We start from the raw sequence: 27,259 nt of genomic DNA, 5'->3' as shown, positions 1-27,259 counted from the left end.
TGACGTGAGAGGACAGTTCACCCTTTAGGATTTAATGAGTGGGAACAACTTACAAGGACAACAGGTCCTAGTTTCTAAGCCTTTTTACAAGTTAACTCTCTCTCCCCTTTCATTATTTTTTGTTCCCTTATTTACCTCTTATTCCAGATCTAAGACCAGCAAAAGCTTTTAAAACCCCTGACAAATAAGCATCAAATAAGAGGCTTTGTGCCAGAAGGCTCTCTGGAGTAAGGCACACGCCGGGAGAAAGGCGGAGGCACAAAGAACTAACCCTGGAGGGGAGGCCAGTGGGATGGGAGAGAATAGCTAGAACTTTTTAAGCCCTGCTGAAACAAACGGGACGGGGATTGCTGTGTGATTGCCGGCAGCACTTCGGCGGGGGTTGGGCGTTTATTTCCATGCGCGGGCTGGCTGCGGGAGCTGCCCCGTCCCTCGCGGGGATGAGCATCCCCGGCGCGGGCCGGACTACAGCCCCCGTCATGCCGCGGCGCGGGCGGGCGGTGGCGGCGAGCGCGCCTGCGCCGCCAGACGTGGCAGCAGCCGCAGCGGCGGCGGGTCCGGAGCGGGTCCGGCGCGGCGGCGGGATGGCAGTGCTGGGGCAGGGCGCGGGGGCTGCGCGGCGCCGCGGGCGGCTCCCGCCGCTCCCTCTGCTGCTGCTCGGCCTGGCGGTGAGTGGCGGCGGGGGGCGGCGGGGGCGGCGCGGGGTGCCCACAGTACCCGGGCCGGGGCGGGGGCGCGGTGCGGCCGGCGGAGTTGGGCGAAAGTTGGGAGCGGGACGGGCCCCCGGGACCGGGCGCGGCGCCTTCCCCGCCGCCCGCACCCGCCGCCGGCGCGGGTGGGCTCGGCTCGGCTCGGCACAGCCCGGCATGGCCGGGCGCCGGCAGCGCTCCTCCCGGGTGTCTTCCCAGCGCTCAGCCCCTGAGCTGCTCTCTTGCTTCCCCTTTCCTTTTCTCCTCTGTCTCCCAAAGCACCACCCGGAGAAAGCGCACCCCGGCGTGCGGCGGTGGCTCCCCGAGCGGCTGCGGGCTGGGGTCTCCGCCTGCCCCGGCCCCCGGGGCTCCGACCGCCGGCGCTTCGGTCCCAAGTTTCGTGTGAGAAGCGGTGCGGCAGCAGAGGGTTTCCAGAGGATTTCCCCCGGCGGTGGCCGTTCCGCAGCGGAGCTGCCGCGCTCGGCTTTGTGCACCTGTGTGCGGCACCCCCGCCCCGGGCACTGCCGCCCCTGCGCCCCTCGCATGTGGCGCTGTCCATCCCGGTGCGCTCCGGAGTGTCGGGGTGTGCTTCGCTGACATTACACTAAGCAGCGCACTGCTCACCTCAGGGAGGCCCCTAGACTTCCAGCAATATTTTAAAGTCTGATTTTTCTTTTTTTTTTTTTTTTTAATCCACAGCATTTAGCATAAATAGCTTAAAAGATTGGTGAAGGCACGCTTTAAAGCGCTACTTTATTCACTTTATTGACATGAACTACAGTTCATCCTTCTGCCCGGACAAATGGAGTTAATAATAAAAAATTACGTTAATTTTTTTATGCACGAGTGATCTGAAATGTATTTGGAAATGCATGACCGGGGAGCGCTCATCTAATTCATACAAATCAAGTGTGGAATTGCTAATTGCCCTGTGCTTATTCTGTACTAAGATTAGAATTGCCTTTGTGGGACAGAAAGATTCGGCCCTGTCTGATGTAGCCTTTTGCCCCTGGCAGGGCCATAGCTGTTGGCTCATCCAGGAGAGAAAAGAAATGCGGTGCATTCTGAACAGTTTTTGCTTTGTTTTAAGCTTGGTCTAGAATTGCAGACCTCTTCTATCTGCACTTTATTGATTTCAAGTGAAACTGAAGTCACGCTGAACTCTCCCTAAATGCTGAAGAGGTCTTAGTGTGGATCTTTTTTCATCTGTGGCTCATCTTTAATATACGCAGTAGTTTTCTCAGCAATACTTGTGGCAGTGCATTCCTCAGATAGAGCATATACTATGGACCAAGTGGAGTTACAATTGGACTGAATTTTCCCTCCCTTCAAAATAGCTAAGCACATGGAGTTATTTCTGGTATTTCCTACTATATCCACTGTGACTGTCAGACCTTCTCATACTGTAACATTCATTTTATGTTAATGTAAATATTTTCCTGTGATTTTTCTTTGTAGATTAACAAGATTTTTTCCCCATCTTTCTTCATATAAATCTGTTGTTCCTAATTGTTCTAGTTACCCTCTTTGACATTTTGTGTTGCAGAGCTGGTGTCTTGGAGATGAGCAGAGGGGGCCTGCTGTTGTCAGTGAAATTATACAAAGCCATTTTTATTTATCCACATTATTCTTTCTTACCTTTCTTAATTTGCCACAGCATTTTATTTGCTCTGTGATGCTGCATGCTGAGCAGATGTCTTCACTGAGCTGTTGATTCAGCTAATTCTTTCCCCTTTGCTGTATACAAGTAGTTTAAATTATTTCTTCCAATTTGCATTATCTTGCACTTGAAGGTGTGATTTTTCATCTTGAAATATGTAACTCGCTGTACTCCAGGATTGGAAAACTAGCCTACAGCTGTGACATAGCAAAACCTGCTTTTAATTTTTTTTTTTTTTAGGTGATGTGGGGCTATTAAATCAGGTGGTTCTCAGTGTGTAAAGTTAAAGTGAAGGTAATACCAGCTGCTTGGTAGGTGAACAAGAAACATTTTTTCCTTCCAGCCAGTCCTTTTTCATGTACCCAAATGTGTTTTGGTTTCTTGGGTTTTTTGTTTGTTTGTTTGTTTTTCTGGAAGTGCTGAGTACTTGCAGTGCACCTGGAACAGCAGCTAGAGTTGTGCATGCATAGCACTTCTGAAAAATAGGGCTCATTTTTTGACCCAAAATTAGAGGTAGCTTTCGAGAACTGAAATCCTTATCTCTGTAAGACTTCCTACTATGTAAAAGGGAACCTACAAAGCTGGATGAAGAAAACATTTCAGTATTTTCTAATGCAAGATGTTAATTTGTTACCTGCAGCATCACTGTGGATGTGTGATACACATATGAGGAAGATGGAGTGATTGCTGTCTGCTGTAAAGTTTTATTTCTTGAATGAGTTGGAAAGCCATGGGGAAGTTGTGGGTTCCCTGTTTGATTTATCAAGTGGTTGACTGTATTTCATGCTCAAAGGGCAGAATTTACTGTTCAAGGCACTGGGAAGGGGTTTCACACGAAGGTGGATTAGCATTTCTTCTGATGCATCAGGTGCTGTGCTTTCCCTAGCAGAAGACAGCCACTGCTTCCAACAGGATTGCGCATCTGGGTCCGTTTGCTTTGCAAACACCGATGAATGTTATCTCATGCCAGTGTGGCAAAGATCAGTTTGTCTTCCGAGTGTTGGCTTAATGACAGAGAAACTGAGTCAAGAGTCCGGCTGACTGAGCGCTGCTGGGAAGCAGACTTTGTGACCTGGTGCCCCTCAAACCCAGTGCCTTCAAAGAAGGGCTTGAAAGGAACATTTCAGGCTTCCAGCTCCTCAAGTACTTCTTTAATCCTTGCCAGTAGGGTCACGGGAATGCACTAGTGAGCACTGACGCTGACTTGTGAATCCAGGCATGCAGGGAGGACTTGGGCATGATTCCCTCTGTGTTGCAGGTAGCCCTGCAGTGTGGCAGCAGTGGCTTTGCCTCTGGTGAGTTTGCAGGCAGGGTGTGAGTACTGCTTCACAATTGCAGTGCTCAGGTGCTGTTTCATATTATGGCATTTGGGCTTGAATTCAGGAGTGCCTCTTCCCATCCATTTATTGTTTGTACTACAGGAGCCTCTTTGGAAAGCGTTTCCTGGCAGGCAGAGGGAGGATATTGCAGAGACAAATCCCTTACTTGCTGTCCCCCCTCGTATTCCTACTTTGTCCATTCTGTCTTCAAAATACAGGTGTGTGAAACTGTGACACGGGCTATGCTCTGTCTCCTGAGATGCCCTTCCCAAATCAAACCTTGACTTTGTTACTCCACTCCATGCCTTTTGGTGGGATGTTTTCAGTCCATTGATTTTGGTGCCCGAGCACCTGTTTACCTCAGAGGCCCTGGGATGTTGACACAAGCGTGGTGTGGTCATCAGAACTGGTGTTTCTGCCCCGGGGTGAGTTCATGGTGTCGTGAGCAGTTGGTGATGGAAGAGGTGCTTGTTCTGTTGTTGACCACTTCTTTTGCCTTTTGGTGATGGAGTTCCTTGAATTCCCCTGTTTCAGTAAAATGGAGGCAGTGAGGTATTTCTTCAGAGCTGTGGTTGGAGGTCTGAATGGAAAAACTCTGATTCTGGTTGCAAATTGCATTGCGCTAACTAGCATTGCCTTAAATTTCTTGATGCAGGCAGGGTCACTTTGGAAGTAAGATATTGTTTACCTTGTTCCTGCCACCTTTTCATGCTTGTGAATGACAAAAAATGACAGCAAAGCAAGTATTTAGTTTTGGCCCTGTGCTGGCTGTGAGTGGCTGGTAGCATTGGTGGAGGGTGCTGTGAATTGCACACTTGCAGAACACAGATAACAAAGGTAATTTAATTTGTGACTGTCTTGATGACATCCTGTCTGTTGTCTTTGGGTTTAGAGTCAAATAGCCTGTTTGCTGGGTGACTGCAAAGAGACTCTTTCTCTACCTTCCTCACCTTTCCAGGACATGGTACAGCATGGCTGTGTGGTTGTGCTGCTCTAGGATCAGCTGTGTACTGGTTTGTTCTGGTGCTGCCTTCCTTTCGCCTCTTGCAGATCACTTCCTTTCTGTGTGAATCTTGCTCCAACTATTAAAATTAAGCTTTGTCTCCTATCACCTGGCAGAAAAATGTGAGGATTAATTAGTTAACATTTGTGCAATGCTTTGAAGATAACAAGTGCCATATAAAGTGCTAGAGATTTTTAGGTGTCATTTTTTTGCCCTCTCTTCCTTGTAAATCCCATTAATAGTGTTTTTGTCTTCTTTTTATAGTACCTCCTACGTGCTTCTTGAGTAGGTGGTATTTCTTTAAACTTCTCGAAAACCCAATTTTTAGTAGGGGATTATGTGGCATATGCTGTGCTCATGCCCTTAACTTCTGTAGTCAAATGTGCTCATTCAGAAGTGATATTTGAAATATTATTTCATCGACAGCTTGTTTAATATATGTATGGTGCCAGTGCTGGGCTTGAAGAGAGAGAGCTTCACATTCAGAATAACGAGAAAGTTCTTTGTCAACGTTAGTAATTGATCCTATTACAGTCAGTTGTTAATTAGTAAATAGTTGCACAGGTTTTCCTTCACAGAGCCTTTGAAACCCAGTGATAAACCATACAATTAAATTGCTACTCAGAGCCCTTAAGAACATCCTTTAGTATAGACTATTATGCCTGTAGCTTAAACCCCACTGTTTAAGAACAATATGAACAGTAGAGTCTAGTCAAATCTTGACGTCTCCATGGTATTTTTTGCTACCTTCTATATTTGGAAAGTGAACATAGCAAGCACCACGTTAAGTGGAATGCCTTATTTGTAGCATTCTTCAACCTAAGTTAAAGAGTACTAAGACACTATGTGTCAGAATTTAATTTGCTTCCTTTGAAAACAAAAAATCCGACACTTGCCTCTTTACAGATATGACCCCCCACAACAAAATGTCGTAGTGCTTTAGTAGTGCTTCAGTTTTTTAATTTCTGGAATGGCTTGAGGTGAGAGTTAACTGATCTGGATTACGTATGCAGTAAGAATGTGCTCTTCCACAGAGCTTGTGGGAATGAACAAAACCCAGGAAGTGTCCAGTGGGCATGTCTGCAAATATAATTCTGTCGGGCAAACCCATGGTTTTCAAATGCTGTAGGTCTTGCAGTGCAGAAGTTGTTGATTTTCCCCTGTGTCTGCTGGAGCGCTCCTCAGCTGGCCATCCCATGCTGCTGTAGGTGTGGGAGTCACTGCTCCCGACTCAGACCATAGGTGGCTTTTCGGGTTGGTCGCAGACATCACCGAGCAGCCTTTGTGCTGGGGGTCCTCAGCAGGTTGCACTTCAGGAACCCCTGCAGGGGCAAGTGGCAGAAGATGGTTTTGTGATCCCAGCGGGATTGCAGAAACTGCTGCAGTGGCCACTTCAGTTGTGACCCCTGAAGTCTGAGACCCAAGAGTTTCTACCCTTTCTCTTCCCTTCTCCACATAATAATTTTTTACCAGGCTTCCTTGAGCTACCTTTGGGTAACAGAGCTAACCTGTCTCCTCCCATCTGATTCGATTAAAATGTTTCCACAGCTATTTTAGATATTAATCATGAATGAAAAAAGGGGACTGTCCTACTTATCACTATCCATCTTGGAAGGCATTTGTTACAAATGGCTCAGTGATCAAAGCAGCACAACCCTGAATGTAAATAGCAGCAGAGGGAGAGCTCCTGAGTGAAAAGCAAGCAATTATTGCACAAGGTCAAGAGTGGTTTGTATGATGAACAAGGAAGATAAAACATCTGCAGTCAAACTGTGATTCTTGTAAGCAAGGAGGCTTTGGATTTGAACATCTTGTGGTTTTAAGTGAGAAGGAATTGCGGGGAAGGAAGCAATGGGTCGATTTCTCCCTTCTGCCTGCCTGGAGATGACTTAGACCTGGTATTGTCAGTACATGCACAGTGTCTGCACCACGGGACCTGGCTGTGTCACCAGCTGATCTGCAGGTTTACAGACCTCGGTCACCACAGTACAGAGGTGTTCCTTCAAGTCAGCCTTCTGAAGTTAAGCGCACAGTCTATCACAGGGCTCATTTTGGGAGCTAAATGGAGAAGGAAAGGTGAGATTCTGTCTTCTTGTTGAGATTTCTTGCCTGTTCCAACCCCCCCCCCCCCCCATTTTACTGTGGCAGACAAGACCCTTGTTCAGAACGTGAACTACTCCCCTCCTAAAGAAGTTAGTAATGAAATGAAATTCAGTCATCTCCATTACTGCTTGAAATTTTGAGGCAGGTTTCCTCTTCAACTAGACTCCTATAAAATGCCTTGTCAGACACAATCTGTTTCATATGCACAGGGTTGCTCATTGATCATATTTACAGTGGGTTGAGTGCTGTTGTCCCAAAATGAGAATGACACCAGTGGGTGGCTAAGCTAAGACAGAAATCAGAGTCAACGTCTTGCTGAAGAAGTGGAGTTTAGAAATTGTGGTCGAGTGTAAGGCTGTGTCCCTGCCAAGCAGCAGTTGTGCTAGAATCAGTGTTGTCACAGCCCTAGCTATTCTTGATGAATAGTGTGCAAATTGGCTGCCTAATTATACATGTGTTAGTGTGCGCATAAAAATTGCATGTTGACATATGGATTCAGCTACCTAAGCACTGTTTCAGCTGCATATCCATTTATACTTTTTATGCATTATTTGTGTCCAGGGAAGTCAATATTTCAGGCTCTTGAGCTGGAAACAGGAGAAATAGGGAATAGTTTTTCTGTCCAGTGTACAATTCTACTCTTCTGATAGAAATCAAATTAAATAAGGAAGATCTATTTTCTTGTTTTTAAAAGTGTGTTTTCACTGCCCTTGATGAAAAATAAATACGTAAGTAATTCTCCAGATATGCTGCTTATCCTTAGCAAAAGACCATGCTGTCACAAAGCTTTTGTGGGGAACAACTCATAAATTGAACTGGGTTCTGTGGGAGCAGCAGTTAAGCATTTATCACATTTAATTTGAATAATAAATGTAAAATATGAAAATACATTCTTGTGGCTGTTTGAAAGATAGTCCCTTTTTTCATATTAAAATGAGATTCAGACCGGAGTAAAAACTTAAGAAATAAACTCTGCTTTCTCACATCCTTGATGATTTTGAGAAAATGCGGCCTGAGGGATGACCACATTTTTCAGTAGTGTCAGTTCTGGAAGTATAATTAGCAAATAGTTATCTGCCTGTAACTCTTTGCCTCTGGGTTTCTGAAAGCTCAGATATTCCTTGGGTACCAATTCTAAGGGAGGGGGGTTGTGGAGGGTTTACTGCTCTTTAACACATGCATATGTTTGGCAGCTCTGCAAGGAATTGCTAGAGAGTGGGGGGAAAAAAAGAAAATGAAACCTTTTTGACGGATCAGACTTCTGCCACCAAGTTTGCAAGATCATATATTTAAATACATACTTTGAAGAACAGAGACAACTAGAACACATGGGGGTTTTGTACCTTGTACTTGGATAGCAGTGTCTCAGCAGTTTTGAATTGACTTTCTTGAGGGTTTGGGTTCACTTATGTTTTACTTGAGAGTCTTTCATGCATCTCAGACACTACGGTCACATGACTGATGTGTCACCTACACCATAAAAATTCTGTGAAAATAAATTCATGTTGCGATCTTGAGCTGGGGAAAATCTGCAGACTAGAATTGCTATGAGATTTGCATTTCATAGTCTGCCACTTGTAGTCTGCCTTTTTTTGAAGGTCTCCACCAAAGTTTCCTGCATCTGAGAACACCAGGTGACGTTTGTGTCACTGAGCCAGCCATGGATGAGGACCTGTTATGATAGGCAACTGTGCAAACACAGCATGAAATAAAATAGACCTTTCCTCTGTTTTGTTGCAGTTTCTCATTGCCATAACTGGCAAGGGTGGCAGGGATGTTGTACATGTTAGTCCTATTATGCCTTTTGCCTTAGCAGGTACCGAGGTGGGCAGCTTCTTGAGAAAAATACTTGGATCCTTTCTTAACTTTTCAGTGATGGTCATGAGTAGATTTTAAAGCTTTAGGATGCTTAAGTGACAAGAGAGTTTAGCTTGTTTCTTATTTATAGATTTCCATATGTGTGAATGTAGCACTTCCTGACGCATATGAAAAGAGGCTTCCTGCCCAGGAGGGACCGTCACCTTTCTTGACCTCTTCTTCTTTTAATATATGCTCATCTCATCTTGTGCCCTGGATTTAAACAAAAAGCAGTGTGCTTGATCGGGCAGTGCCTGGGTAATGAGCTCTCCTGCAAAATGTCTGGAGTAAAGCTACCTGAGTCATATCTTACAGTTAAATTCATGTAGCACAGTATATTCAAATTAGTTTCATCTTTACTGCTGCTTTACCTATGGGCTGTACAGGAACATGTGTTTGGTTTTCTGTGGAAAAGAAGTGTGAAACTGCTTCCACAGAATTCTTTTCTCCCATCCTCTTAATTTTACGTTGTTGCCAGAACTGGTGGCTGTAGCCCTGGTGAGGCTGTAGGGGCTGGTACAGTCATCACTGCTGTGACTCTAGAGCAGGGCAGAGCAGCCCCGTGTTTGGGATTGGCATCTGGTGGAATTGACTCCTTGGCATCCCTTGTCTTCAGTGGAGCTGGGAAGGCAATGCGTAGGGAAGGCAGAGGTTCTTCTGGAGGTGTAACCATAAACCAGCCTCTTGTTTATTCCTGGGTAGGGTCGGGTCTTGATTAATTCCAGCAGGAGAAAGCTGGAGAGTGCAGAACTACTTAATTCTTATCAGTTTGCAAACATCATATAGTGCAAATGTGGATTGGAGCCGGTGAAATTCTCCGCTCAGCCGATAACCTCCCAGTATTGCTGCGGCTGCCTTAGATGTGCAGGCAGGGCATTTCTGTCCAACTAGATGCCTTTGGCTTGGACCTTTTGGGTTTTATAACCAGGAAAGGCTGCAACATTAATCTTAACTAAAGGAAGATGATGATTTATTCAGCTGGGCTGACTGGTGTGCTTGTATGCACAATGCCTTTCCCAGTGGGTTTTGGGCTAATCCATAGGAACACAGAGTGCTACTGCTGTAAAACTGCAGGAAAATGAGTAACATGTATTGATTTGATACCTGGAGAGGAATTGGGCAATGAAGCAGTGGATATATGCAATGTGACATGCATCTCCCTCCAAGCACCTGCTGTTCCACCAGCGCAGAGTTTTCTGTTAGTGGCAACACCGACAGGGTAGTAGTTAAAGCTGTCATTGTTTTCAGAATCCAATTTTTCAAGAGGTTTACAGCTCTGCCATTATAAGGAAAGAAAGAAAAAGAAAATCCACTGAAATTGGCAAAACAGCCTTTCGGAAAAGACATGGAATGTCTGTACTTAAAACCATGAAATGGTGTGGGTTGGAAGGGAGCTCAAAGATCGTCTCGTTCTAACACCCCTCTTCTGAGCTATTGGTAAACACTGTAAACAAAGTTTACAATATCATTCGGTGTCATGTTGAAAGTGGCTTTTGTGGGGTTTTTTAGTCCAATTACTTCTTTTTGATAGAGAGTCCATAGACTAGACTATCCTTAATTGAGTCCAGTTTTTTAAACTGAACAAGCAACCTGTAGTTTCACTTTTTCCCTGTGTTTAGCCTTAGTTTCAGTTAAGCTTAGTTTTTGTCTTCTGTAACTCAAGGCATAAATTAAACTATAAGACCCTTGAATAGTTACAAAAACTGAGGTGAAGGGAAAAGTTTTTTAAAAAGTACTTAGCAATAAAGATATCTGCCCATAATTTGGATTAATTTCTCCCATGCAGCCCCTGATTGTGATGGTTTTGGGCAGGACTTTTCATGTCTGTGTCACCTCACTTAGCACAACTATATTTGCCTGCTTTGATTGGCAACACCATGTATTCATCTCAGAAAATACACAAATGATTCACATACATCAGCCTGGAGTAGGAAGGCTGAGCTCTGGACATCTGGATTTAGAAGAATGTGAGTCTTTCAGTTGAATTAAAGCATCAAGGACATTTATGCTGAAGGTAGAGGCTGACTCACAAATGTGCTCGCTTCCTCCTCACGATTTGACCGTCTGGTCAGCAGAGCCCAGTGGCTGGAATCCTGCTTTATGTTATAGGTGTCTTTTCTAGTAACTTCTAAGTTCTCAAACGTCCTGGTTGTTTTGAGGATGATCTCCGTCTCGGCTCAGCTTCTCTCTGTTACCTTGGGTGTCCCAGGATTCCCCTCGTGCCCCTCTCTTCTCCACATGTAAGGACTTCTGGCACTTTTACAGTCTGCTTGGTAGGTGCAGGGTTTTGTTTCTGTGCCTCAGTGACTATGGTGCTTGCAAATAGCTGAATTTAAATGAAGTGTGTGCCTGCGGCTGCGTATCCTGACTTCATTGGCTTAGTCCCTCCTTTAAATGCTGCATGATGTAATACATGAGATGCAAGAAAAGCCTTTTACTTCTTCATGTCCACTGTGGACACATTTTCCAGCCTGGTTGGAGTGAGGCATGATCAAAATCAGTTCTGTAATTAAGGAAATGTTGAACCTCTTGTGTGTGTTAGGCAAATGAGCTAAAGCTTTTAGCCAAGCAATTAAGTGTTAAAGGTTTTACTGTAAGGTGAATGGAAGCTAGATGATTTCTCCAGCTAAGCTTCCCATAATCATTCCATTAGCACGAATTCAGACAGTGCAGAAGGGAAGCAGCATAGCCTGATGGATAAGATTATTACTATATTATTATTATTGAAGATTATTGCAGTAAGAATAAGCAGTAAAGGCCCCAGCTGAGGTTATGGTCATAATTTGATAGGAGTTTTACTTTATGGTGGACCAGCTCTGCTCTGGAACTGTCGTGATTTAAATAGACCAAAAGATGCAATGGAAAATAACTTGTTTGTGTAGATACAGAACGGAGATGCAGAGAGATTAAATGCTGTGTCTTCCATGGGGCCAGTGGAAGCTGAACAAGACACTGCTGTGTGTGTGACACGGTGTGGGCACTGAGAAACATGAGCCCTGCTCCGCTTTGGAAGGGTGGGTGGGAGAGGGCTGTGATTAGTGCTGTAATGCGGATGCTGGATTACTTGCATTTTCTGTCCTCATTTCCTACATCTGCTCCCTGTCAGTGTAGGTTATTTTAACTTCATGGCTCTCGCTGTCTTCCGTAGGGTATCAAAGTACTGGATTGCGTTTGCAGCATATTCTGAGATCTAGGGACAAGAGTGGCAATTTGCTGCTTCTCTTTTTGAAAGTATATTTAATGTTAAGAATAAGAATAAGAATTGTTATCCCATTATCTAACTATGGAACAAACTTTCAAAGGGGGTGGCATCTTAAATAAAACCGTACTTCTTGTAGTTGGGTTCATCTTTCCATTTAAGGGTACTTGTTAGGAATGGTGTTGGCCCAGTTTCAATAAATCACGTCTGGCATTTTTTCTTTTGGTTTTGCTGATCAAATCAATGTGATAGCCTCTTTAAGGCAGCATGTCTCAAGATTATAAAAAAACATCATGGCAATTTGCAAAAGCAGGTTGTCTTTGTATTTGTGACTGATGTTTCTGGCTCTCTGTTTCCCTAGGCATTCTTGCCAACATTTACATACTCATTGAAGGTGTCTCCACTCATAGAAAAAATAAGTGATCACAAGGATTTTAAGAAGCTTCTCAGGACACGGAATAACGTACTAGTGCTCTATTCCAAATCTGGTAAGTCCTTTTTTTTTTCCTTTCTTTTTTTTTTTTTTTTTTATTTGATGTCACACCTCTTTGTGCCCAGCAAGGTGTGTACCAAGGGGCTCCTATGTGAGTTTCAAGGGCTCCTTCAGGACTTCTTTGGTGTCCTTTGTTTTAATTCAGAGGCTCCTGATGTTCCAAGATTGGAGTCATCTTAATTCAGCCTTCTAATTGCTCTGTCACATTGGCAAAAATGTACTTTATTCTGGCTTTGTCTCCAGAACTGGCTCCCTGTAATAAGAGCTTTCTGGTGTGTTTATCACAGTAGTTTGCAAGTTTCGATTTCCTGGTGACACTGAAAGGCTTAATGAATAGTTACAGTACTGAAATCAATCCATCTTTGCTTCTGACAGTTTTGAGTGTCCCGTGGTTGTCTTTCAGCTTTAATTAACAAAATATCAAAATAAAAAAAGAACTGATGTGTAAGATGGAAAATGACTCATCTCACATTATGCCACCTGTCCTCTTGAATCTATTTGTTGTCTCCTCTGTCATTCAGACTCACCTTTCTGGCTGTTTACTTACCTGTTTGCTCTTCCTTTGCTCTGTTCTGCTCCTGCTGTACCTTTTCTCCTTTGTTGCCTTGGTTTTTTGGGAGGTGTTTTGTGTGACACCATGTAAAATGAAGAAACTGTCTTTAAACTCGATACACAAGTGCAGAATGCTTTTGTGAATGTGGAAGGCATAGGACAGCAAGAAATAAAATGTGTCACTAAGGTAATTTTCCTTAGTGCTGTACTGTTTTTGTTACTGCTTCCTTCTTCTTCCTCTAGGTGGGCAGGACAAGATAATGCCTTGTTTGGGTGTTGGGTCCTCCTTTTCTGACCTGTTGCAAGGGTCTTGTGTCAATTAAACACAGTGGTGGTAGAGTTGCTCTGGGTTCGTAGTGTCTCAAATTGGAGCAGTATATGGTGACCAATATCCTTCTCCCCCTTCCCCCTCAGTATCAGAGAATTTTTCAGACAAAGATGTGCAGGTGCTGGAGTAATTAACTTTTTTCCCTAAAGATATGCTTATTCTGAAACAGTTAAAATTATATACATGGCTTATTTTTTGTTAAAATACTTGTGTTTTGCTATAGTGGGGAACTTTGAGCACTTGAACTTGGTCAAATCGTTTTGTAGTAACAGGTTCAAAGTGAAAATCATAAAAGAGTTTCTAATGCTTTTTGATTTTTGAAAGGAACACTTTAGATAAAAAGACATCTGTATTATTCAGCTTCTTAAAGGGAAAATTTTCTTTTTATGCTTAATATTTTAAGTGGTGGTTGCTTTCATTTTTAGCAGCACAACCAGAACACTTCAGCTGTGACACTCATCTAATAAATGTTGCCCTATGGGCATTATTCAAAAGCTGTGTTATGGAGATTTCTTTTCTGTTTTTGTTATTTAATTGGTTGGTTTTAGCAGTCTAAAGCACTGCATGCAGAGCTGACTGTGGAATTAATGTTTCTTCCTAGAACAGTGATCCTTGCACAATTAGAATTCTCTTGCTCAGCTGTCACCCAGAAAGAGGAGAGGGGAAAAAAGAGATGGGCATTTGGAGGTGCAGTTTCAATCCCAGATATACATCCCCCAGCTGTGATGAGATGTTGGCTGGCAGCTGGTCATACTGCTGGAACAAAGGCTTTGCTTCCTATCTGAGCAAACTAGCTGTCACTTTCTATTGCAAGCAGAAAATTCATTGGTTTTGGGAGGTGTCACAATTCGTAGGGGATGTTTAGTGCCCCCTACCAGCTGGGTATCCTGCCAGGGCTTCTCAGCTACTGAGTCTGCTGGGATGAGTGGGTCACTGAATGCTTATTTTTAAAAGTGTATTTGTCAAACTGTTCCACTCTAAGTACATGCAGAGAATTCCCCCACCTGTCCTAAGTCCCTGTGTTGGAAAGAAGTGGCAATTGCATGTTCTGGGTATTGGGGGTATGAGAGTTTCTTGAGAACTGGTGTTTGTGGGTTGGTATCTCTGATGGCATCAGGCCCAAGCAAAGTCTGTCAAATACAAAGAGGCTGTTTCTGGCTCAGGAGATTGTCGAGGTAAAATCTGTGAAGGTTTAGAGATGGTTTGGTGGGGTATCCCTACACACTGGCTCTACTTGTCTACTCTGACATCTACAGGCCCTCACTTCCTCAAATGCTGGAGACAAGATATTGGTCTACAGAAACATTCAGTCTGACCCAATATAGCCATTCTTACACTCAGTTACTTGGAGTAGTTGTGGAGATCTGGAAGAGGCTTTGGGTTTCTATTTTCTGTTTATTGAGGAAGGAAGCAGTTCCTGTTAGGTTTTTTGGGGGAATGGATACTTACTTGTACTGCTATATTTTTCTCTCTTCTGTTTATTTTTAATACCATTTATAAGACTCTTTTAGGAATGGTGGTGTTTTGCAAAATCTACACATGTGGCACAGCATTATAAAAATCTCTGTTGAGTGTAATACAGCCAGTACTTGGAAGGACCTTTTCCGGGTACTGCTCATGACTGTTGGTTTGGGTATCTCCCAGAGTTAGGAGAATAAAGTCTGTTATTTTCTGTGTATAGCTGGGGTAGAATTAGGGAGACAGAGATGCTGAATGACTTGCCCTTACAGCTGATGAAAGTCCTAAATGAAATTGCTCTAATTAGCAGGCAGTGGTACAAACTGGTTCATGCCCAGCCATAGGGGAAAAAGGCAGTGTGGGGATGAAAGCTATAGGAGAGGACACAGTATACCTCCATAAATGTAGCTCAGGGAGCGTGTCTGGAAATACCAATTTCAGTGTGTTGATTAAGGGGGTAGAGGAAAGCCACCCAGCTTCAGCTGCAGCCAGCTTTCCTTCTAGTTTACAGAAGATTTTACTGATCCCTGTTATATTGGTTTCTTCAAATGAGACAAACTGTTCTTTGAGTGCTTCAGAACACAGAAATGCAACATTGTGTTGTTTTGTGTGGACTAGTAATGCTGTTGTTAATTTAGTTTTATTATTTAATTTTGTCTTCCAGCTGCTGCTGCTGAAAGCTCGCTCAGGTTACTGTCCAGCGTGGCCCAGGAGGTGAAAGGACGAGGTACTATAAGCTGGATAGACTGTGGGTACGTGTCATGCTCTTTTCCTTCTTATTTTCCCTTTCCCATTCTGGCTTTTATTGCTATCTTAGCTTTTTTGATGGCTCTGAAACTTTTTGTCTTTAACTGGACCCACATAATTCTGTGCAGTTTCTTCTGTAGGGAGCCTGTATCTTCCCATCTTCTCTTCCTTTGTGTGGAGGGGGATAATTTTTTTCCTTATGGCTGTTGTTACTTCTCTGACAGCATGTTTTTCAGCCTGAAGCTGAAAGCCCAGCTAACACTGCCTTTCATAGGGGACACACAGAGTGTAAGCTTTTTTTCCACAAGCCAGGGGAGGAGGAATCCCACATGTTGTGCCTCAGCTGGAGGGCAATGCAATTCTGCTCTGACAGCAAATGTTGTGTGAGCAGTAAGCCTGTTTACTTGGTTTTGAAGCATCCACCCATTTGTGTTTCTCAATAAAATGTGCTTTCTTTTAAAGACCTTCCTCTGTGCTGGTATAGGTTCCTGGCAATTTTTAATGTGAAGGCAGAGAAACTTGTTTTTGTAAGTGGTTGTGTGTGTGGGGAGGAGTGAACAGGTGTGTACTTTCTGTTTTGCAGATGTGAAAATCTCTGCTGTGGGTCAACTCAATAACATGTTGCTTGTGGTTTTAGCCTGTGTATTGTAGTGCCTCTGCAGCTTTGAGAGCTTTGCCTGCGGGTGGCAAGTTTCTCTTCTTGTGCTACAGAGGAGCAGCTTGCTGCCTACCTGTGTGTTGGGGTGGATTGCCATGGTATGAACAGATTGTACACACTATTACATACATCATGTACACTGTGCACGAATGTAAGTCAGCTCTGCACATCATGTGGCTCCCTTAAAATTTACACTTTTGAAACTAACCCCCATCCATCAAGCAGTGACCCAGAATAAGTCGTTGGTTAATGCAAGTTAACGTGGGTTTGTGTTAGTTAACCTTCCCTGCTCTCCTCCTGCCACCAGGCAGGTATCTCTCCTGTGGAGTCCTCTGCCTCTGCCTTCTGTTTGCACTCTGCTGGGCTTGTCCAAGTGCACACACACTTTCATCTCTGCCCAACTGGTGCGGACAGAGTTCCAAGCCATTTGTTGGCAGAAAGCAGGGCTGTTCCTCAGAGGTCAGTGAAGCCTGCACCACTTGCCACCTGCTAAAAAGCCAGTGGCATACCTCTGAAATCCATGAAAACCTGTCTCATTTCTAACGAAAACATTGATAAGTAATTTTTTGTTGTCAACAGTGAGGGCTAGCAAATAGGGTACTGAGCCAGCCTCTTGGCTTCAGTTTCTAATTGGCTTCAGTTTCCGAGTATGGACTGGTTGCTACCTTTTTGTGTCTTTTGTTTTAGGCTACCTCTGTGTTGGAGGACTTACTGCTCACTCTGTGTGTGTGTATGTGGCATCTGTATACAAATGCTGGATGATGAGGCTGTTCAGCTGGCCCTTCAAAATGCTGCTGTAATACAACTAAGCAATAACTCTCTTCAGGGTTTATTTTAATTCTGGGTTGGAGAAAGACAGATTCCATGTTTAGGACTTCAGTTTGAAATCCAGAGAAGTTTTGTCACTTAGTTCAACGGGTCAGTCTCTGCTCCTGAGTTTGTAAGGAATGGTGATGGGGAGGGAAATGTATTGTTTGGTTTTGCTGTAAAATAAACTTCAATTCATCAAACCCTAATATAATCTCATTTTCCAAATGTTGACTTCTAGAACAAGCTTTGTTACGAAAGTTACTTTCAAGAAATGTATTTTCAAGTCTCTCCCATTCAAGGCTTTAATACTTTTCATAGGAAGCTTGGTACTTGCAGTGCCTTTCCTCTCACCATGATTTAAGTTAAGCTTCTGGTTCCTGTTGAAAGGTGAGTTAATATCAGACAGTGAAGCAGCCTGGTGAAAGTCATGCTGTAAGGGGTTGGAAGACCTGGGAATAGATTAGTAGGTCCCCCAAATTTTATTTGATGCCAATATTGCTACAATCAGATTGCCCCTTGCTGAGTGGCAGGCAGTGACCAGGATGTTGTAACATGGCAATAGGTGTAATTCTCTCTTTGACGTAAAGCAGAGCTGCCTTTCATGTCTTGTTTGGGAAGAACCTGGAAAAAATAGCTGGGCATTTTTCAGAGATGGACTTCTACCCCTTCTATCATTCCTGCTATGGGATATCATAATATTGTGAACTTGCCTCATGGGGCAAGGTGAGCTGGAAGACTGGCTTGTGGTAGAGGAGGTTTTGGTGGATGCAAAAAGAAACCCTGAACAAATAGTTTGAGCCCCCGAACCAAGTTTTGTGGTCGATTTGCTTGTTAAGCTTTTGAAGCATTCTGAAATCAATCTAGTAGTGTTGAAGTAGCTTTTAAACAATTTTTTTTTTCATGAAAGGTTTCTTTCCTTTGCTTATTGCTTTCTAAAATATTGTATATAGGTGGCTGCAAACCACTGCCCACCTCGTTGCAGTGGTAATACCAGAGGCTGCCATAGTGCTGTCTCACAGAGGGCCAGTTGTAGGGCCTGGACAGCTGAGTCCTACCAGAGTGGCTCAAACCATTCTCTTGCAGCAAGTATGATGAGAGGCTTATTTGCAAGTCTTCATGCCGAAACAAACAGCACACAGATGCAGGGATATTTACAGCACAGGCTCAATTTGTTTTACAAATACTGACAAGAAATGCCTTGTTTGGCAGCAATATTTAGCAGGAAATTTTGGCTTTGCTCTTCACATCCCTCTGTACTGGGCTTCTTTGCCTTCAGATCCAAGCATTGGCAAGGCTGGCATACATGCAGAGTTGTGGTTTATGCCTCTGCTTCCCTGTGGCGATGACAGCAGTCCTTTTCTTTCCTTTTTCTTTACTGACGGTGCTTTTTTTGTTTCTTGTCGTTCTCCTTCCCCTCGTTTTCAGGAGAAGGCAAGAACATTCTGCTGCGCAGACAGAGATCAGTGTGGATTGCTGAGTCTCGGCAGCATGGTCTGTATTTCATGCAGTGGAGGGGAGTGTGCAGGTTGGTGGCTGGAAGTGGACTTCCTAATGCTGGTTTGCATGGAAACCGTGCTCCTTGGCCTTGGCTTCTATTGTATCTGTGGTATAAGACAGAGATCAGCTTTGAGCTTTCAGTTACAGGTTGAGTGGTCTCAGGGAGAGAGGGAAGTTTGTTTTTCAGTATGATGTAGGGAAATACTTGGTTTCTTAGTGAGCCAGTGTGGTGTCGAGGAGGTTGCCACTTAGTTTGTCACTTGGAGGCAGGGTAATAGAGATCCCCAGAGTGCTGGGGCTTGGGAGGTGTAGGACTGGGAATGCCATGTGCCTGCCTTTCCTGCACAGCTGGGCTCACTTGTGCCAAGTGCCGTGCTGGAGTGGGGCTGTGTGACCCCCTGCATGTGGCACTGTAGATAAGGTCCTCGTTCGGGAGAGCTCAGTCAGTTCCGGCAGCCAGATCGACACCTCCTTCTAGAGATGAAGGGGCAGCTTGAGAGCTGCTCACGGCATTGAAGTGGTCACTGTTTGCTGCTGTGTGCTGGGATAGCATATGTGGCTCTGTACACAGTTAAACATGAAGCTGTTTCAATTGTGAATAAAAGACCCAGCAGTGATGTGACAAAAATATGTTTTATTTTAGCCTTTACATGTTTTAATTAGGAAGTCCTTGCTGAGGCATTTGACATTGAATGAGTGGTGGTGTGAGAGACAAGAAAATACTGAATTAATTGTGCCTGGTGAGATACATGGTATTTGGGGGATGGAGCACAACGTTGCAGGTTGTTAAATCTTCAGTGTTCCAGAGAGATGCATCAGGCACCTTGGGAGCAAATGTTCTGGGACTCGTGTCTGGGGAGGTGCCACGTTAATAAGGAGCTGAGAGTCACAGCTTCTGTTCCTGGCTTTGCTAATGAGTCACTTCTTGTTACTTTGTGCAGTTACAAAAGGTGTATCTGTTTTCCAGGCAACTGGGTAAATATTGCCTGATTCATTAGTCAATGTGTAAAGAGTTTGGAGGACTTTGAAAGAAAAAATGCTGCAGCAGCACAAATGGGTGCTCTTTAGGGCGTTCAGATGCAATTTGAATGGGCACGTAAGAAAGCAGAAGGTTGGGCTATTTATTGAATTATTTTTTTAGTTGTAGGCTGATAGAAATTTGGAAAATTGAAGGGCATCATACGGAGTTGAAAGCTTAGGATGTCTGCAAAAAACCACTAAAGGATGTGGTATTTTCTGTCTCAGAAGCTGGCTGCTGCCAACTCTGACATCAGGTTGGGGTTTGTGCTGCAGAGCCTCAGTCCCCCCAGTCTCCCAAAACCTCAGTTTTTTAAGGCCTGGTAAACAGGGGATAAGCATTGATGTGGTCAAGTGAAAGAGGAGTTTTGTGAAAAACAGAAACTCCTGTCAAATCCTTGTGGTGGCAAGTAAAAGGTACAAAGTCTTGTGCCTGGGAACATGGTAAGGTGGAATGAGTGACGGACAAAATTCTTGCTGCTTGTCTTTAAAGCAGACAAGGCTCTAGTCCCAGTTCGTGATGTCCCGAGGTGAGGTTTTGAGGAATAGTCATTACAAAGTTATTCTCTAGCCTTCTTAAGTGAGTTTTGTGGTAGACCACAGTGTAGCCAAGGACTGATGTTACTTGGAAGAGTGTAACTAGTTTGGGTGAAGTGGAAAGAAAGTAAAATGGCTTTGTTGAAGAGAAGAAAATGTGTTTGGCAGGTTATAAAGTGCATTGTGGCCAGGTACAGCTTTGAAGAGGTTGAAAGTAGCTCTCTCCATCATGAATATGATTTAGGGAACACTCCTGGGTTCTCCAGTTACTGAATTGTCTCGAGTTTTTGTTGACTATAACTCCTGCCCAATTGTGGATTGGTATTTTTAAAAAAATACCCATTTCTTTGGCTCTGGGTAATTATTCTCTGCTCAAACTTGCATGGTTCCCTTTACTGTAGGTCCCAAACATAAACAAAGCTGTGTGATTTCCATCTGCTGTCATAGCGCGTGTGCTTGGCTTTAGCACATCAGACTGCTAGGAAGAGGAAATGCCATCTGGTTAAAATGTCTGACTAATTTTTGTTTAGTTTTAATCCCACTTTTTCTGCTTTTGTGTGTCATTCTTTTAGTCCCTTTTGTGTGTCATGTGCATCATTCTTGTAAGTCCCCATCCCCAATAATTACTTGTTATTGTAGCAGTCTCATGACACTTAGCATAAAGGTGAGACCATTATTTGGCTGGCAAAGCAGTCCTTTCAAACCTACACAGCTAAACGTGCTGCTTCATGAGAGAGCCAAATCTAATGAGTATTTGTCTTTTCTGGGATTTTCCCTAATATCCCTGTTTTTCTGTATTTTAGATGAGGTCTCCTCAAATTTCTAATTTCCTGATGCTTTGATACAGAATGGCTTTACCTCTCCACACAGTTGTAAATGAATGTGTTTAATGCCTTGACATAGCAGGGAGAAATTTCAGAAATAAGGCTCATGGTACAGATGGTGTTAAGAGTAATTTTGCTCTCTAGTTTTTTACCTTCATCCTATAAAGCCACTCAGAAGTAGGATTTATTCAAGAGAATAAGTCTACTCATCTTTTTTACTTTCAGCTGAATTTTAAAGCTGATAAAAAGCTTCGAAATTGCAAATAACCAGATCTAATAGAGAGAGAAAAAAGAAAGGAGGCTCTTGCCCTGGTGAAGCCTTTTCCATCCAAGCAGATTTGTGGTGTCTGGGATTTCTGCATTTTTCTACAGTAGCCTTGAAGGTGAAGGGCAGCTCAGGAGAGGATGGCTCATAGTGCCAGCCTGGGGGAGGTAGCAGGGGCTCTGTTTGCAGCTGGTGCAGGGGAGGTAAGGCAGGTGTCCCTCAGGAACACTTTGCAAGTGAGTTATACTGCCAGTGTGGTCCTTGTGTGAGTGCCATTTATAAGGGCAAACTGCATTTACAGCATAGATTTTCGATGCCTTCCTTCTGTCTCTGTCATAACCTGTCTGTGTGGTTAATGCTCATTCACATTAAAACCCTTTTATTTTGCTGTAACTGTTATACCACTCTGAAAAAAATCCTTTTTTAAGTAAGCTCTCAGTTCCTAACATAAACCCATTCAGTTTGGTGTATTGCATTAATTCAGAATTGCAGAGCAATTAACTAAGTCCAGAACAATGGTTGGGTGTATGAGCCTGAGCTCGGCTGTTTCATCCTAAACTTGAATATTCCGTGGGTTTTGCTTAGAGTTACTCATTAACCAAATCTTCAATGTTCCTGCTTTTCAGACCAAAATGAAGAGTAAGTGAGCTCAGATTTAATGTAAAGGAAGTCACCTCTGTTTTCCTGCACCCAGTACTTAATTTAAAACATCCTCTAGCATCCATCCTCTCCAAGCCCGTGGTGCAACTAAAGGTCATAAATGGGTGTACAGAGGGCTGCAGCATCTGTGTGCCCATGGGTGATGTGTTCAAAACCTGTATTTTGGGGTTCTTAGATTCGTGTGAACTCAAAGACAGAGTAGTAGTCATCTTGTATCCTAGGTTTGGGACCGTGTTCCCCTCTGCCATGTTGTGGGATGAGGGAAGCTGCTGCTTTGCAAAGAATTTTAGTGTTTGGTGGTTTTAGAAGTTCCTGCAAAGCCTTTGGTAGCTCTTGGTGAGTGTTTACCTTATTTCTGTGCAGGTATGTGGGCTGCCAAGTGCCTCTTGCTAATTTATATTTCCATGGAAAGTACTGATCATTATAACTTCGTGACTTTCTGCAGGGGCTGGAGCTTATAATTTTTTTCCTTAATTGTTTTAGCTTGACGATATGATGATACGTGTTACCTTTTTGCCTTGGTTTTCTTTCTGCTTTTTGGCTTGCTCTTACTTGCAGTAAGAATTAATCTCATGGGTTTTAATTTTTGGAAAATACTTCTTTTTAATCTTATTTCTCTAGATCTCTGGCCTCTCTAATTGACTAATGGGCACAGGGAGTCGTTTGTATTGGGTGGCAAGTGGTGCTGGGTCTCCACAGCACATGGATTATTCTGTTTGCATTCCTGGCACGTTCCAGGGGAGTGTTTGGAGCAGAAGGCTGCAATCAACTGCAAGGTGATTGCAATCCCCCCTTGAAGTGGGGATTTTTGGTGCATGCTATGGGATAAAGTCAGGCCCTAAATTCACATGAGACTCTGTGCTGTTCATCTGCTAATCCCTATCTTTAATTCTTTCCAGCAGTATGTTTTCTGGTTTTGGCTTTCATGCTCCCCCATCCCTTAGAAGATTCAAGCTTTTCATCTGCCGCACTGTTTGAGCGGTTCATTTGTTCTGTGCTGTGGAAACCTGTTGCTATTGTTACTTCTTTTAGAAGATAATTTCCATTAGGAACCCAGAATGGGTGCAAAATGTTGCTTTGTTTTCCAAGACAAATCTTGTATTTAAGCTTCCTGTGCTCATTACTTCTGCATCCATTTCTCCTGGGTCCTGTTCCTACTTTGGTGCCTGCATGGCCTTAAACCCCACTCAGGAGCAGAGTATCAAAGTGCCTTTTGCACTGATGGCTGTATATGGGTTTTCTGTTCGAGTAGGTGTAAGTCATTACCATCCAGCTCTTTGGAGAAGTGCATGCCAGCCTGATGGTTTGAGAAGTGATTTTGTTCCTAGAAATTTTTTTTGTTTCTGATTTCAGATCTGTCTCGAGTGAGTGATACAGGAAGGTGTGGGATCATTATAGAGTATGAGGAGCATTACAAATGTGACGTACTGTTAGCAGCAGTAGTTGTGACAGCTGCTGGCCCAGGATGTGAGGGAGAAGTGAGGATGATAGGGGGGCAGGCAATGCCTGCAGTCTGAGGACAGTTTTGATAGAATCAATCTGTTTTTGTTTGGTCAGCAAGGTACACAAACTGCTGTATTGTAAATGGATCACGCAGTCTTTGTTGGAGGGTGGAATCAATGACTACAAGGAACATAAGTCAAAATCCCATATTGTCCCCGACAATGGCTAATGAATTTCATTTTTTTATTTCAAAACCTTGTAGGAGCACATCTGACTACAACTGGCTGTAAATGACTTCCTTCTTCAGATTATGTGCAAATGTGTTTCATACTTTTAGGAGGGTTGAGGAAATTTTTGCTGCTAACACTTCTTTTGCTGCTTTTTTGGGGTCACAAGCTCAATTAGTTGTTTGGCAGGGTCTCAACTCCATGCTTTCTCAGGATGTTCATCAGTCTATTGTCTGGAGAGGGTATTCTGTGGAAGGTAGCCAGAGGGTATTGCAGAGGCTATGCATTGGGCTGGGAAACCCTGCTTGATAATTCACTTTTGATAGCTGGGCTGAAATTGCAGTCGAACTTCCCTGAAGTTATAACTGGAGTTCTCTGTGATGGTTTTCACTATAACATAAAAGAATGAAGCACCTGAACAACAGAGACAAGAATGAGAGAGCTTGCTGGTAGCAAGATGACAGCTTTGACTGGTATACCTTCCGAAGCTTTTCCAGTGTTGGGAGGCTTGCTTTATAGGCAGTCCTGCTTCTGCTTTGCCATATTCCCTTGCTCTTGGAGCCTGCTCTTTCTCCTTCCCTGCTCATTTTTGTCTCTTCCAGCTGTTGGGACAGTGACAGTGTTTTTGTACAGTCACTGATACAACAGAACTGCCATTGCATTAGTCTACAGGCACAGCTGTGATATAAGGGACTACTGAAGCATAATTTACATGGATTGTTGAGCCCTGTTTCAGATGGAGAGATGTACAGATAAAAGAGAAAATCTGTTCAGAAATTGTGAGCTCTGTGGTTTGCATGTGGTTACGTCATACGCTGATAGAGGAATGAGATAGTTTTTGTGCAGGCGGATTTACTGACCTGGTTACTTAAATCAGTTCTGTCAGCGTTTTTATTAATTACTTCTCTTGTGCCTGGAAACCCTGTAGGTATGGGTGAAAAAGAAAGCTGGGTGCAGTCTGCATTGCAAAGTGTTAGGGGATGCCAGGGCAGTGGTGTGGAAGTGATGTGGCCATACAGCACGTGCACACGCTGCTGTTACATTGGCAGCTGGAGATGTGAACCTTTTTGGATGGCATTTTTGTCATTGCCGAAGAGGGTTTTGACAGTCATTGTAGATCCTTCCTCCCCAGTGATGTGGTTGTGGGGCTGTATTCCCTTCTTCATGAAAGGCCAGTGGGCAACATTACATAATAATGGAAATAATTAGGAAGCTGCAAAAGATGTTATTTGTGCTCATAAAAGAGAATGGTGCTGAGGATGTTTGATCTTATTATGGTCCTTTGGGACCTGACTGGACAATATTTGAATTTGCCTCAAGGAGGCCATTTTGCACTTCCACTTCCATGAGCCATTTCTTACTTGAGATCCATCCAGCTTGGACTTGTTTTAGATTTAGAAACCATGTGGACTTAACTGCAGCAAAACTCCTGGGTCTTATTTTGTGTTCCTCCCATCTGGCTTTATCCTCTGTTCTTTCTCCAAATTACCTTGACGCATTGCTGCAAAAGCCTTTTTCTCTTGTGCTCCTCCTGCCACTGGGGACTGCCATCAGTATCTCTCATTGCTTCTCCATTCTTACGACCACCAGTGTCCAGACCTGTGGGCAGTCCTGGACAGGCAGAGCATCTTGTGCCACTCCTAAGGAACAGCTGTGACTCGTCCCCTTCAGGAGCTGGCTGCACTGGTGGTGAGCCAAAGGAGGCCAGATCTCCTTCACGAGTCCCTCGCTGCCCTCCTGCCCTGGTAACAGCTGGCTGCCTGTGCTAAGGGATTATTCATGCATGCTAACACTGACAAGGGACCCCAGAGGTTTACAGGGAGTGCTCCCTTTGGGCTTCCTGCCAGCTCCATCATGACCCCCAATGACAGAAGTATGTCCCGGTAGAGGAGATGAGGATGTGAGTGGAAAGGGATGAAGCGTGCACGCAATCTTTGCAACGCATGCTACCTTTGTTGTTGTTTGGGCTTCTTGCTTAGGTCAGCCTGGATCGTTCATTTTATTCTTCTTTTTACCAAGCTGTCATATGTCTTCACTTCTTCAGCAAAGGCACATTTTGGAGCCCTGGTTTGATTTTGTGGAAGGGGAAGGATGGAGAACATGCCTGTGGGAGTGGAGGGAAGCCGTGCTGTTGTGCCACTTAAGGTTTGACCTTATTACCACATAGACAGCTGCTGGTTAGGTCCTTGTGGTACTGAAAATAGGTTGATGTTTTGGATGATTTTCCAGGGAGATAATGCTGGATGATTGTAGGACTGTCTGCAGGAGTTCCTTCAGCAGTAGCACAGCAGGGTTCAAATTGCTCTGGACAGAAATGGCAGGAGGCAGCCGAGGATGGCTGCTGGGGACACATTACTGACCTCATCCTCAAGGCAGTATTTCCTGAGCCTAGTGCCTTGTCTTGAGTGGCTTGGCCTGGGTTGGTAGAGTGCTGATTTTTGGGGATAGTTTCTGGCTTTTTAGGTTTGGGGTTTTTTTTGGTTTGTGGGGTTTTTTATTTTCTTTTCATTTTATTTCCTGTTTTGGGAAAAGTGTCTTGTTTTTTTGGTTTTTTTTTTTATTTTTAGTCATTATAACAAACTCTTACACTGCCTCTTCAAGTGATATAATTAAATTGCAAGAACTGGAGTCCTAATTACCCTCTCCCATGTGAGAGTTGAGGAGCTCGTCTTCAGAGAGAGGCTGTTGGCTGAGATTCAAAAGAGACAAAACTCAGAGCAGGCTGCATCTGTGTTGATATTTACTCTTATTAAGAATAATGGTCATTACCAAGTGATATCAGAGTGTGTTGCTCTTTGCAGGTTATTTTTGTCTGTCTGTAAGTAAAGGCAGAAGGAAAAGCATCTCTGCCATTTCTGCACGTCTCCTTTTCTGCTTTTTCCAAATAATTGTTAGTATAGCATCTGAGCTGGTGGGTCTGGCATGTGCAAAAATCTGCACTGATGCATGAAAAAATTACTGATACATATTTAGCATTTCCTATTCTTGGAATTTGCTCCTCTTCTATCCCGTGCATCAGTGCAGATAGCTTGCATAAACAGGCTTAACTCTCAATGCAGTGGTGCAGAGAATTTGCCCACTAAATGGTAAGAGACATACTGGAGCAAACTGCTGCTTTCTTTCCTGTGATAATGGCTGTGCATTCAGGCAGCTGTGTGAATCTCTGCAAATGGAGAAATCTTGAAAGCAGGGCACACTTAGGTCCTATGTAGCTATTCTTAATCTTCTTTTTTCTTTTTTTTTAAACAGAAATTCATGCAAACAGGAAATGAATTGCTAGGAGTTGAAATGGTAGGACTTTTGAAGCTAGCTGCTTACTCACAGGTATAGCTCAGTAATAATTCTTTGTAGCTTTTTTTCAGCTATAAACCTTGCAGAACGTTAGTATCCATTCAGATCTCTAAATGACACATAAGGGAAAATTATGGTTTAGACCATAACCTAAAGTTGCACCAAATAGGTGGTAGAACAGGCAACAGGATTCTTTTGATACCCATTGTAATCGTCTGCTTATGCCAGAGCAATTGTCTGCACATCTTGGTGTTTCACAGACCCTGTTGCTGAGGTTTCAGCATTACACTTGTTCACATCAACCACCTAACATTTGTCTTGGCAAAGCTGGGATAGCCACAGATACACGTGTACACTGGAAATGTTTGGGAGTGTCTGGAGGAGCGTTTACGAATGTTGGCTGTTGTGTGGGCTGACTGTAGCTAAGTGCCTGGCACTCAACTGCAGCAGGGCCACAAGAGTTTCTCTGTGCCTCTGAATCTGTCTGGGATAAGACAAGAGAATGATCTGATACTGGTGTCTTCTCTGAAGATTCCTTGACGTTCAAGTCATTTAGGTTTAGCCCATGGGACCATTGGAGAACTGCAGGAGAGAGAAGACAGGATGTTTCTGACCCCTGGGT

General features: G+C 43.7%; 1 protein-coding gene across 2 annotated transcripts in view; it reads left to right on the top strand.

The window, feature by feature from the left end:
- The first annotated feature begins 583 nt into the window (after positions 1–583).
- PDIA5 (protein disulfide isomerase family A member 5) overlaps positions 584–27,259 on the top strand; it is a 99,542-nt gene continuing 72,866 nt past the window's right edge. For both annotated transcript variants that reach the window (XR_005602361.1, XM_039555243.1), the window contains exons 1-3: positions 584–668; positions 12,192–12,318; positions 15,326–15,413. Coding sequence is in view for 1 of the 2 variants with exons in the window: in XM_039555243.1 (XP_039411177.1) it covers positions 585–668; positions 12,192–12,318; positions 15,326–15,413 (299 nt within the window). In the remaining variant the exon portion in view is untranslated. The remainder of the gene's footprint in view (positions 669–12,191; positions 12,319–15,325; positions 15,414–27,259) is intronic.

Source organism: Corvus cornix, chromosome 7 (assembly GCF_000738735.6).
Source record: "Corvus cornix cornix isolate S_Up_H32 chromosome 7, ASM73873v5, whole genome shotgun sequence".
Taxonomy (NCBI): Eukaryota; Metazoa; Chordata; class Aves; order Passeriformes; family Corvidae; genus Corvus; species Corvus cornix.
This window is presented reverse-complemented; position numbering and strand designations above follow the sequence as displayed.